This window comes from Podarcis erhardii (genome assembly GCF_964252035.2).
Source record: "Podarcis erhardii genome assembly, chromosome: 5".
NCBI classification, from domain to species: Eukaryota; Metazoa; Chordata; class Lepidosauria; order Squamata; family Lacertidae; genus Podarcis; species Podarcis erhardii.
In genome coordinates, this window is record NC_138509.1 from 91,698,313 (window position 1) to 91,711,123 (window position 12,811).

The following is a 12,811-nucleotide window of genomic DNA, read 5'->3' on the forward strand; positions in this document are numbered from 1 at the left end:
TTAAGAGGGAAGCCAGGATCTCTCGACACGTATACGTGTATACCTAGGTCTGAAAAAGGAAACGTGAAGATTGGGCGCGGGTGACGGGGGGGGGCGTGCAATGCGCTATCGCTTTTATCTTATTTTTCTATAGCGCATTATTATGTATATATGCCAGAGACAGTTCATTGCACTGATAAGGAAAACACGGCTAATTAAAATAAAGCGGTAAATACTCGTGATAACGCAATTGTTAGGTAGCTCCATACCTTATTTAGATGATAAATGCAATTAACAAAGAGCGAAACCAGCCACTTTAACCTCTTAACTGTGTTATTATAGAGTTCAGTGCCAATAAAAAGCATCTAGTTATGCGTTTGTGTGTGTGTGGATTGGGGGGGATCATTCCCAGCCTCTCCTCTTCCCCAGTCCGCTAGGAGACTGCTTCCATGTACAGTAAGATGTGTGTGCTGCCCCCCCTTTTTTAAAAAAAATACCTCACCAGCCATCAGTTATCATTGTATTAACAGAGACAAAATCACAGCCTCCCACACCCACCCCTTTTCTTCGAACTTAATTATCCATAAGATCTTTTTTTAAGGACGTTATCAACTATTTAGGCTAAATTATAAACAACAACAAAGTTAAATATGGTGCCTGGACAACTAGGCGTGCTCCATATATGTGTGGGGCGGAGAGTCGGTGGGAGAGGAGCTCAGCGTTAACTGTCTGTTTTCTTCCACATACGGGAAAATGTAAGGGCCACGGTTGGATATTATTTACTACGATTGCAATGAATAAAATCAAGGAGACTATGTGAAAGCTAGAGGTCTGAGGATTGCAGGCGCAGGCTTCTATTCCTGATGTGTAAGTCTCAGTAAGGAAATATACAAATAAATAAACTAATATTCATAAGCCTAACGAAATAGAGTAGCGATGATATTCACATTGCCCAGCTACCTGCTTTATTATTTCAAGCCCTGTTGAGAAGTATTTGGTTTATAGGGAAAATAAGTGTGTAAGAGAGAGAGAGTGTGTGTGTTTTAAAGGGGGAAAGGCGAATTGACCAGTAGGGGGCGCACCAACCCCATGCGTAAAACCCCCAGCGCTAAAAGTCCAGGCGTCCTTCCAGACGCTTCTCCTTTCCTTTTGTGTTTCAAAATCACTTCTCAGCTTCTTTTTTTTTTAACTGACCCGATTAAGAGTTTTAAAATGTTATCAAGACTTTCTCAGTTTGTGCAGTCTCTCTCCAAGTCCCAAAGAAGAAAGAAAAATATAGTTAATATTAGGGAAGCCATTCCCCCACCCAGCCCCCTCCCCACTCTCCTTCCTTCCGTGGCATCCCTTTGAAGTTTTCCAACAAACTTAAAAAAGAAAAATCGGGGCTAGCGGGAAAAGCCGTTTTATTTCGTCTGTGTGTATCGGGCCTTTTCTTTCTAAGTTAGATGTAGCTTGCTGTATTTTCTGAACGTGGTCTGAAAAGGGTCCTTCACGTGCATGCAGAAAAAGCGTGAAAGCAATGTCGAGTGAGGAGGAGGTGGGGGAGAAAATAATCTATTTGCCGGAGTTTCCAACAAAACGGAACGTGTCCAGCAATAGAAATCTCTACATTTTTTTCTTATTCAGTTTCAGGGGTTAAAGCGGCGCAGGGGGGAGGGGGGAGAGCGAGCCCCCGCAACAATGTTTAAGCACTTTATAAAGCTGAAATGGTGCGCGGGGGAGGGGTGCGCGCGTGCGTTTCTTTGTATTCAAGTGCGTTTTAGCCCCAAAGATCCTAATGAGAGCTTCGAAGTAAACTTAGCTGGCGCTTTGTTGAGCATCATGACAGGGGGAAAAGAAGAGCTACCTATTTGTAACAGCTGGGTCGCCACCTCGCCGTGGCGGGGGGGGGGATCTCATCTCACCTCTCTTTCCCCCCACCCACTCCCCCTCCCCCGCGGGCGCCGGTCGAAAAGCTTCCCTCCAGCACCTCCTGCGCGCGCGCCCGTGGCTCTCCCTCCTGCCCCGTCCCTTCCCCACTTCCTCTCCTCCCTGCGCACCTGCTTCGCGAGGCTGGCAAGGGAGGGGAAGGAGGAAGGCCACGCTTTGTATCCGTGGAGAAGAAGGTTGCGGGGAGGGTGGGGAGCGATTGCGGCGCAAGGAGGGGGATACAGTTTTTAGGAGGGTTTCTGGGCCTTTCACCCAATCTCGCCTTTAGACTTTTGAGGGAGTAGAGAAGTGCGGGCTAAGGGGAGAGAAAGACAGGAAAGCAAGCGGCACTCCTTTATTCCGCGTAGAAATGTCTGCGGCAAAGCAGCCACCAGAGGAATATTGGAGAGGATCAGATGTTGAGGGGGGCGGGAGAGGGAGCCCAGCTTGGCGTTGCTTTCAGGCGTGGAATTGGGGGAAGGGGCAGAAAGAGGCCAACGAGCCTGGAGGGAACTTGGCGTCGGTTGGAGAAAGGAAAACAGCCCTCCAAACCGAAATGCCTTGCCTGTGGAAGTAAATCTCGCGGGTGCCAATGACACGGATGCGCGCAAGGGAACCTCGTGTAAATTAAGAGCCACCAAAGGCCAGGCAAATCGCAGTAGCCCTGGGTCGCAGCGATAGCCGAAGAACCCAGCCATACACAAGTTTATTAAGAAATATGTCCCCTTGCCTGCGGTGTGAGTTCCTCAAGTGTGCGTGCAGGGAGGTCATCACAGTCTTGTCCATAAGCAGAACCAGGAGGGGTCTGCTGCTCTTGCCGAGCCTGGGTTTGCCCAGTTGCCTGCTCCTAAGTGCCCCGGGTGCCACCATGGGCCTTATTTTCTAGTAAACTTGGTTGCACAGCCACCAGAAGGATGGCAACCTCAGCGGAGAAGGCCTAAGGGGTCAGGTCGGTTGGAGCAGAAGGCGTCTAGGCCTAGCGCAGGGGCCTTCTTTTGCAGGAGGGGCTGTCAGCACTCTTGGGCAGCAAACAAGGTCCTTACAAAAGCAGTGGGGACTATTTGTGGGCTCCCTGCGTTTCGTGCTGGTTAGCAGCCTGCGCTGGTCATTGTTATGGGGGTGCTGAGCAATTGGGAAAGGAAGCCAAACTAGCAGATCCCGCGTCCTGCTAAAATCCTAAGAAGGAGCCTTCAGAAGCGGGGTTGCTGCCTTTCCTTCTCTCCCCACCCCGCATCTGTCACGCAAAAAATGAAAATAAAGAGGGGGGAGTTGCAACCTTCCTCACTCAGTCTCAAGTCAACATCAAGTTGTTGCGGAGTGGGGCTTTTTGTTGTTTTGTTTTTAATGTCGCAAGAATGCTGTTTACACACTTCCTCCTCAAGGCGTGTGTGACCTGTTGCTTGTAAGAGGAGCTCCAAGGGGCCCTTTCAGTGGCTGCCTCCAAGACCCGCCTCCTCCTCCTCCTCCTCCTCCTCGCCCTCCCTCCCTCCCTCTCTCTCTCTCTCTCTCTCTCTCTCTCTCTCTTCCCGCTTCCCCAAGCCGAGCTGTCCCGGCTGGCGCGCGGGAAGCCCCGCCCCCTTTCATGCAAAACTCCAAGTCGAGGCTTGTGCTCAGTGGAGGAGCCGGCGGGCGCTGATTGGCCGGGGCAAACGCATTTATTCCCTGACAAGCCCCCCATCACATGGATGGTTGTCTATTAACTTGTTCAAAAAAGTATCAGGAGTTGTCAAGGCAGAGAGAGAGAGAGAGAAAGACAGAGGGAGAGAGTGTGAGAGTGAGTGTTTAGGAGGGGAAAACACACACACACACACACACACACACACACACACAAACAACAACAACAAAAAAGGGGGGAAAGAGACTTTTGCTGCCTCTTTTAGTCTTACAGAGATACAGAAAGAGAGAGAGAAAAGAAGGAAAGAATCACAAGAAAGAAAGGAGGGGAAACGGACCAGGAAGAAGTTTCTCAATCAAGACTCTCCAAGCCTTCTTTGTTATGCTTCTCCTGCTTGAATAGTCGTCCGTGGGCTGCTTGCAGAGGGAGGAAGATCCCGGTGTTGATCCGATCGGGGGAGGATCTGTTTTGGAGGGGGAGCTCTCCCCTCCCTCCCCCCTCCCAGAGAAGACAAGTCCAGGTTGGGACACTCTCGAGCTCCTGTCGGCTGCCTTTCCTCTTCGCTTTTGTCCCACCTACAGCCCCTTCCTTTTATTTTATTTTTGGGGGGGGCGATTGTCGGATTCCTCTCTCCCTCGCCCTCTCTCTATGCGCCGGTGTGCTTTTTAATAGCCGGAGTTCCTCGAAGCTGCGTTGGTTTGTTTGCCCACCACCATTCCGAAACCTCCCGGCCGCCCGTTGCTGCGCCCCCTCGGCCGAAAAAAAGCCGTTTGAATGTACAACATGATGGAAACCGAACTGAAGCCTCCCGCCCCCCAGCAGACAGCGGGGGGAGGCGCGGGGGGCAACAGTAATTCCGGGGCCAACAACCAGAAGAACAGCCCGGATCGGGTCAAGAGACCCATGAACGCCTTTATGGTGTGGTCCCGGGGCCAGCGGCGGAAGATGGCTCAGGAGAACCCCAAGATGCACAACTCGGAGATCAGCAAGCGCCTCGGGGCCGAGTGGAAACTTCTCTCGGAGGCTGAGAAGAGACCTTTCATCGACGAAGCCAAGCGGCTGCGCGCCTTGCACATGAAGGAACACCCGGATTATAAATACCGACCCCGGAGGAAAACCAAGACGCTGATGAAGAAGGATAAGTACACTTTGCCGGGCGGCTTGCTGGCGCCGGGCTCCAACTCCATGGGCGCGGGGGTCGGCGTGGGGGCCACGCTGGGCGCGGCCGGAGTCAACCAGCGGATGGACAGCTACGCGCACATGAACGGCTGGACCAACGGCGGCTACGGGATGATGCAGGAGCAGCTGGGCTACCCGCAGCACCCGGGCCTGAACGCGCACAACGCCGCGGCCGCGGCCGCCGCCGCGCAGATGCAACCCATGCACCGCTACGACGTGAGCGCCTTGCAGTACAACTCCATGGCGGGCTCTCAGACTTACATGAACGGCTCGCCCACCTACAGCAGCATGTCCTATTCGCAGCAGGGGACCCCGGGGATGAGCCTGGGCTCCATGGGATCCGTGGTCAAGACGGAGTCCAGCTCCAGTCCCCCCGTGGTCACGTCTTCTTCCCATTCCAGGGCTCCGTGCCAAACCGGAGACCTCCGGGACATGATCAGCATGTACCTGCCCGGGCCTGAAGTGGCGGAGCCGGCCGCCCCCAGCAGACTGCACATGTCGCAGCATTACCAGAACGCACCTGTGCCCGGCACGGCCATAAACGGCACGCTCCCGCTCTCCCATATGTAAGACCCACGGGGGGGTGGGCGAGACGCGAGGAAGGCGAGGGCGAGAAATCTAGACCGAGCAACAAACTTTTATTAGAAATTCTGAACTTCTGACTTTTTCCCCCTTTCTCCCCTTCCTGTCCTCTTTTTCTGGGGGGGGGACACTATTTTTGTACAGAGAATAACTGGGTAGGGAGAAACCAATCAGATACAAAAAAGGGAAAAAAATTCCAAACCCATCAAGGAACTTGTATAGATCTTTTTATTTTTGTTTTCTCCCTCCCTCTCCTTTGGAAAGGGATGCGACTCCACCAAACCTGTTCTCCCCCATCCCTCCCACCCCCACCCTCGAAGTTCCTATGGAAATGGTACTTTGCAGAAAAGGTTTTTAAAAGTAAAAAATAAAAAAAGTCTTGACCCATAATCTTTAGAACTAGACTCCAGAAAGCGACGTAGGAAGGTGGGAGGGGGGAAGGGAAGGAGACTGGGAAATGGGGTGGGAAATGTTTTAATATTTGCAAGCAACTTTTGTACAGTATTTATCAAAATAAACATGGCAATCGAAAAGCCCATTGTTTATATTAAAAAGAGGAGGGGGGAAACCTTGAGAATTTGCCAATTATTTTTAAAATACATCAGAGTCTACTTAAGACGCTCTGATAATTGGATAGATGGATTTATAGCAGCTGCACAAAAAAGGAAGCTGAATTTTATTTTAAAACAAAAATCTGGACGTTTTAATTGTTTTAGCAATTGTACAAAAGGCAAAAAAATAAATAGAATAAGTACTTGCATACCATTGAACTGGAACTGTTTTTTTTATATAAAAGGGCAAAAGTTTAGGGTGTACTACATTTTTTACACGTTGTTTAAAAAGCAAAAATTGTCTTGCAGGTTCACACACATTTGTTAATTTAAATAGCTTTTTTTGTTTTCAAACTTTCTCCTGTTCAGCTAAAACGACAGCAAAACAATCTGAAATTCTTGTGTTTGAAATATTTTCTTATGGTTTGTAATATTTCTGTAAATTTATTGTGACGCTATTTTAAGTTCTTTTAATTTTTGTCCCTCCTCATTTCCCGTAGTTGTACTCGGCTGTGTATTATCTGAAATCAGTCCGCCGGCAGTCCATGTGTATGTGGGTGTGCATATATGTATATTATATATATAGACACACACATATACATACATACATCTATATATACACATGTATATATACATATACATGGATATGTATATATACACAGACATATATATATTTGAACTAATGCCATCCTTATAAACAGGTACATATTTGAGTTAAGTTTTTACTCCATTATGCACAGTTTGAGATAAATAAATTTTTGAAATATGGACACTGAAATAACACTTGAGTCTTCGATTTATTTTCAGAAAGCAGGATGAATTTTATGTTATTTTTTTAATTCCGTGCTGCTCAAGGACCAGTTATAAACTGGTGTGATAAATAATATCGTAGAATAACACTCTAGGAATGAGGAAATATTTTCCTGCTTTGTTTTCAGAAGGTAATTTCAGTGCCAATTAGTTTCTACTTAAAATAATGCGAGGCCTGAAATTGGATGTGGCCCAGATAACTATATGAAATGAGTAATCCTTCGACAATGGAAAACGCAGCCGACTGTAAGTGACACTTTTCTTCTGCTATAATAAATGAGAAAAGTAACATGGCATAGAAAGTCGGTTGGGTGATTTTCGCTGCTGGAAGAAACGACCACTTGTTGCCACCTGAAAGCTGACCAAAGCCCCCGGAGTTCAGATGAGGCTGGACTGTTAGCGCGAGGAGAACCAGCAGAAGTAGGAAACGAGCGAGGTGCGTGGCTCTTTTAACTTCTCTCGTAAGCAGGGCGATCTCCGCTTGAAGCGCTGTGCTTTGGGAGAAAATGGACTTGAAGTGAGGCTTGGTTGGCCGGGGTGTGCGTGTGTGCTGGGGTGTGTTTTCTACAGTCCTCCGTGTGTGTTTTGGGGAAATTGCAAAGTCGCGGTTTCAAGACAATTGCACCACAACAAAGCAAAAACGGGCAGCTCTCTGCGCTTTTCTAAACTTTCCCTGGTTTGTTTTTTTTCATTGCAGACGAGGGAGTTTTGGGTCTCTGAGGAGGTGGGGAAAGAGAAAGCCAGGGCGAGGGGGTGGGGTGGATTTAAATGTAAGCCATCAATACATAGAATAATAATCTATTCAATTTTGTAATGCCATAGGCTTTCACAAAAGCTCTCTCTTCCTAGTTCATAATTCACCAGCGAGGTGAAGCAGCCAGTTTCAGGAAAAAGCTGCGAAACTCAAGCCCTCTCCCACCCCTCCAAAAGGCACATTAAAGAAGACAACTTCGTCTGGCAGAGAGGTATATCTTGTTTAACTTTATGCTGTTATTTTCATTGTACCCTTAAATATACTTTTTTAAAAAAAGTAAGAAAAAGTATGTCGAGCCTTAGCTTGTAAAGATATCTGCTTTCCCACATCTCTCCGTTTGTAATGCACCTGTTTGTTGGGTAAATTCTACTGAAATCAATGGGACATTATTTGCAATCCTGAAATACTTATGCGGAAGTAAAGCCCGATGAAAATCAATAGGACTTATTTTCAAGTATGTTTGGGACTGGGCTGCGATTCTTGCAGACAAATGCCTGAGGATCGTGAAAGTGAGAGTTTTGTGAATCGTGGTTTGCATTTTAAACAGGCTTATAGAGAAGTATGCTCTGTGGGAATCAATGGAAAAACTAATGCCAAATCTGGGGTGAAAATGGAATAAATCCGGGCCTGTACGGTAGAGCCCTCGCCACAGAAGCTTAAGACATTGGCGCAGACTAGATTTCTCTCTAGAAATCCTTCAGGCACTATAGAGCCATTTCCCTCCTACATACAGCAAATTTCAGAAAGTATACATTTCACCGCCCGAACCAAAAATGAATACTGTTGTTTAGGATTTCTGAAAGCCATTTCAGAGTAGAACGTTTTGGGGGAAATCGTACAATTTTTTTAAAAAAGCTGAAGAAGCAAGTGTTTAATTATTCCTCAGCAAACTATTATTTCTCAGTGAATGGCAATTGTTAGGTGTTTCAATTTATTCATTTATTTTTGAGATTCTTCCTTAGCTGCTAGCTTAGGCCGCTTACTGGCATCTCAGCTGAAATCCATTTCTTTGGGAAAGTGACACCGTGTGCTTGGACGGCTTCCTAACAGACCCTAAACATACTTACTGGGAGGGAATTTCCAGTAAATCTGTTCCAAATCGGGCTCCAAGGCAAGAATTAGGACACAGCTTGCTGGAAAGTCAGCCCCATGACTGTACATCCTTGCAATGTGTTCTTAGGAATCCGTTCACTCGGAATCAAGTGCCATTGATGTGAGTGAGGTTCTTCCCCGTAAAAGTGCTTAAATGCGGGTTCTTAGGAGCAAGGTGTTTAATTACAAAAGTCCGGGGCATTTTATTGAATTCTTGAAACCCTCTCCCCCAGCCCTTTGTGTGACTCCACAATTTGCAAACTACAATCGGTGGGTTTGATTTCAGGCCTTGCTTTCTAGAAGGCCGCTCTACAAAGAGTCTCACACGCAGGATTTCACCCCTCTTTGGGCTACTGGGCGCTCAGGAGCGATCTGCTCGCTTTCCAGAAAGGAATAGGACAGAAGGGTTAAATTAATATTTGGAATTCTAAGTCCTCCGCCCCGATTTCCTCCCCACGTTTATGAATGTAAAACGGTCTGGAAGGATTTGCTTGCGATGGTAAACGCGCCCAGGAGAGATTCTTCACGTGCCGTGGTAAAAAGCTTTCCTCCCCTCTCGCTCACATTTCAAATTGTTGAATGTACACTTTTCACGATAATTCTCTCATCCCGTACTACCGATTTCGACACTGTTCTTGTTGTTGTTAATTTTAGTTGATTACCTGGAAGGGAGAGATTGGTCTGAATCCGTCGTCAAAGAAACTGAGCGACGTGGCGGGATTGTTAGGTGAACGCTTGCAAATGCATCCAGGGCCGCAGATAATCATTTGCTTTTAAACAAAATTTGCTTAATGAATTCTGCCACCTTCCCCCTCCATTCCAAACTGTGAGGTGACCAAAACTTATTATTATTATGAAAATTATAATGAGCTTTTGTATGCGCGATTAAGAAAACGCATTTGCAATCCGCTCTCTTGCCGTGATTGAGGCCGTGAGATAGGCACAGTTAAATGAACTGAGCAGAAACGTTATTCATGCAAATCTAGAAAGGGCTCCCCCCCCCCGCCTTATTCAGCCGCTTTAACAAATAGGAGGCAGCATTTTCGATTTCCCTCCTATCTCTGAAATATTGGAATAAAGTTGTTTAACGCCCCTGTTTTGCTCCTTCAGCGTGTAGGAATGTATTTCCCCCAGATCCCTTTTAAGTGGGGCTCATGATCCTTTTTAAGGGCTGGTCTCTCCACCTATATTTCTTCTCCTTTTAAAAATAGGCACGTTGCTTGGATGTCGGGTGGCAGAGATGGAGTGTCACATTTCCTTAAGCCTAGCCCCAGCAAATAGACAGACCATGGATAAAGATTAGGAGATCCCCTGTGATTTCTTTTTTTGGGGGTGGGGAGGATTATTATTATTATTATTACTGGTAGCATTTTAAGGACGGGGTGTTAAAATATTTTGCTGACCTGGAGAGGTAGATTAACAGGGTTTGGCAAGCCGGAGAGGCTGGTATTACAGGCTGTCCCAAGGGGAAATGGCTCGAATTAACCACTAAATGAATATTTGACAAGGGCTCGTTTGGGGGGTATTATTACTACAAACGGGTCCCTATTGGACTTTGCAAGGGTCAAAGAGCAATGGTTCAATTAATTATTTAGACTGCTAGTAGATTTGGTTGTAATAGCTGTACTTATTCCTCCAAGCGACAAATTCTTGCGGTAGAGCAATCTCTGGAGGATCTCTCTCCACCCCACCCCCTCCCAAGCTTCTCCATCCAGCTCTGAACACAAACCCAGAAGCAAGCAAGGCTGGCCTCCAAGACTCAAGGGGGGTTGGGGAATGACTGCCTGAATCTGGACGGCAAACAGATTTCGGCTTTTAAGGTACTTCGGGCTTCTCTCTTCCAATAAGGGCCGTGCAATGGAGCATAGAGCCGGGAGGTGGTTTGATTTTTTGGGTCTGTGGGATAGGCTGCGGTAGCTCATCGTAGGCATTTGCCTATTTTAAATACAGATGTGAAAATACAGATATATCTATATAAATCCTACAGCTATTCTGGCCATAAAAGCCATAACTGGCAATTGTATAGAGAGCATTTTTATTGGGTATCTGCATTAGGTAGGTGGATATTCAAAGTACCCAGAAAAAAAGTTCCATTCAAGGAAATAAGGACTCGTTTTGTGTTGAGGACGATTCCAGTGTGCATGAAGTATCCCATAAAAGACATTATGAAGTGAGTCTCAGTTTAAGGTATCTGTATTGCACTTTGGAGTATACTTGTGTGATATGTACACACACAATATACTATGACAGAAAGATTGGATGTATTTTAATTCATTCTTGATTAATCAGTAGTGATTAGGTATGTGGCGTTACTCCTATTGAATTCAGTTTGACTCACATGCATGGAATCAGGTTTTGATATTGTCTTCAAGTACTAAAATAATCAGAGCTGAGGCCCTCAACACACAGCCCAATCCTATGTAGATTTACTGAGGAGTCCTGCTGAATTCAGAAACACCTACTCCCAAGAAAATGTGGCCATGATTGCAGCCCTACTAGTAAGTCAATTCTGTTTAAGGCAGTTGGACTTCCGGCTAAGTCAATACGTTAAGACCAAAGACCAAACCTTATAGTTCCCGTGATGTAAGTGAACAAAACAAAACTTATTCAAAGCATCCTTCCTTGTGGAGAAGACGCAGATGGCAATGACTCCCTAAACTCTGGGGAAGAGTAATTAGCAAACCACCTTTAAATAACTAACCCCTTCCATTTTTCACAATTTTTCACCTTTGCCTCTTTGTTTTGCGACAGATACGAAGTTTTGGTTAATTTCTGCCGGGAAGGAATTTGTCATAGTAGTTGTTGTGGTGGTAGCTGCTTGCAAAAAAAAAGCGAGGGAGCGCAATATTGAGGGTGAGATTAGGTGACAATATATGTTGCATGAATAAGAGATAAGCTGCAAAGGATAGGAGGGTGTGTGTGTGTATAAGCAGTAGTTATATGCCCAATTCATTCAGCTTTTCAGGACTTTTGTTATGGGAGTTCCACTGACGGCCTTGGAGCTGCCAGTTTCCTCACATGGGAAAAGAACTGATCAAACGCCTCAGGGAGACAAGGAATAACGTTTAAGTGCATAGTGATGGGGTCCTCATTTTAGCCCACTGGACGAAAAAAATTAAACAGATCCTTTGTGTGTTTTGGGTTTACTTTTCAGTTGCTGGTAGTTTTAAGCTAATAGTTCCGAGATTGAAGTTTGATTGAAGCAAGTTAGTAATATTAGTTTTATACCCACACATATAAACTAACTCCCCTCGCCCCATTTCCCACAAACTCAGCCGTAGACAACGTGATGCTCATTTTTTAAACTTCTGGGGAAACTAGTTCCATTTGCAAAGAGTTAAAAGGCCAGGTGCGATCTTACGTTGTCTTCTTCTTTACATATCGTTTTGATGTTGCTTTCCTCGTTTTTTCCCCTTAAGTAAATGCTAGAGAGCGTGTATTCTCTGAAGGTCAAATTAGCATCGAGGGGAAAGTAGCCCCTTTCCATTAGGAATGTAATTCAAGTTGTCACCTTGGCAGCTGAGGAACAACCCCGGTCAATTTCCCTCTCGTACATTTCACTTGTGTCCCTGGTGTTCTGAAGGTGACAAGCTGACGCGCTTAATTGATTTACATGCAGGTAAACTATACATTGTGGTGAAACTGGCGTGCGGTAGAAGTGTGTGTGTGTATTACTATATATATATATATATATATATATATATATATATATATATATATATATATATAATTTCAACCCCGAAACTGTACTACTGGTATATATCATATGGACATGCCGCATCAACTGTATCTAGTCATTGTGGGGAAGAAAACTGTAGAGAGAAATTTACAGTTTCCACACCTGGGTTAAAACCCTTTTCAAAATGAATGAATGAATGAATGAATGAGAGATTTAGTTAAAGTACTCAAATGAGAAGTATCTCTGAATAATAACTTCAGGGTTTGTGAGGAGCAATAGAGATTATGGGAATGCCTAGCCGCTAGTTAACTCATGCTGCAGAACCTGCTATCCCGATCTCTAATGTATTATGTGTTCAGCTTTTAAGTTTTCGCTGTTACATCCCTTAGTTTGCGTTACTTTATTTGAGAAAGTGACGGATTAAACGATGAAAAGCCTCTCCAACCAGCCTCTTTCCCCAGTAATTCTCACTTGTTAAAAATATAGGTTACTTGAAACAATTAGTTTCCAGAGCCCTATATTTGCGCCACTCTTCAGAATTTGTGGCTTTCACATTTCTATTATAGTTTGTAGGCAAAACCCCTCACCTGCGAACAGGACCTTAGTTATCGGCTTTTAGGTACGTAAGAGGGAAGTACATTTCAAATGTCTGCGATGGTCGT

The 12,811-nt window shown here is 45.6% G+C and overlaps 2 protein-coding genes across 8 annotated transcripts in view; both read left to right on the forward strand.

Annotated features, from left to right (window-relative positions):
* LOC309342306 (uncharacterized protein) overlaps positions 1-12,811 on the forward strand; it is a 477,018-nt gene that overhangs the window by 386,364 nt on the left and 77,843 nt on the right. The window lies entirely within an intron of this gene.
* Positions 3,479-6,675, forward strand: SOX2 (SRY-box transcription factor 2). Its single transcript, XM_081862793.1, has one exon. It carries the CDS (start codon positions 4,277-4,279, stop codon positions 5,249-5,251), a length of 975 nt encoding a protein of 324 aa, XP_081718919.1. The 5' UTR covers positions 3,479-4,276; the 3' UTR covers positions 5,252-6,675.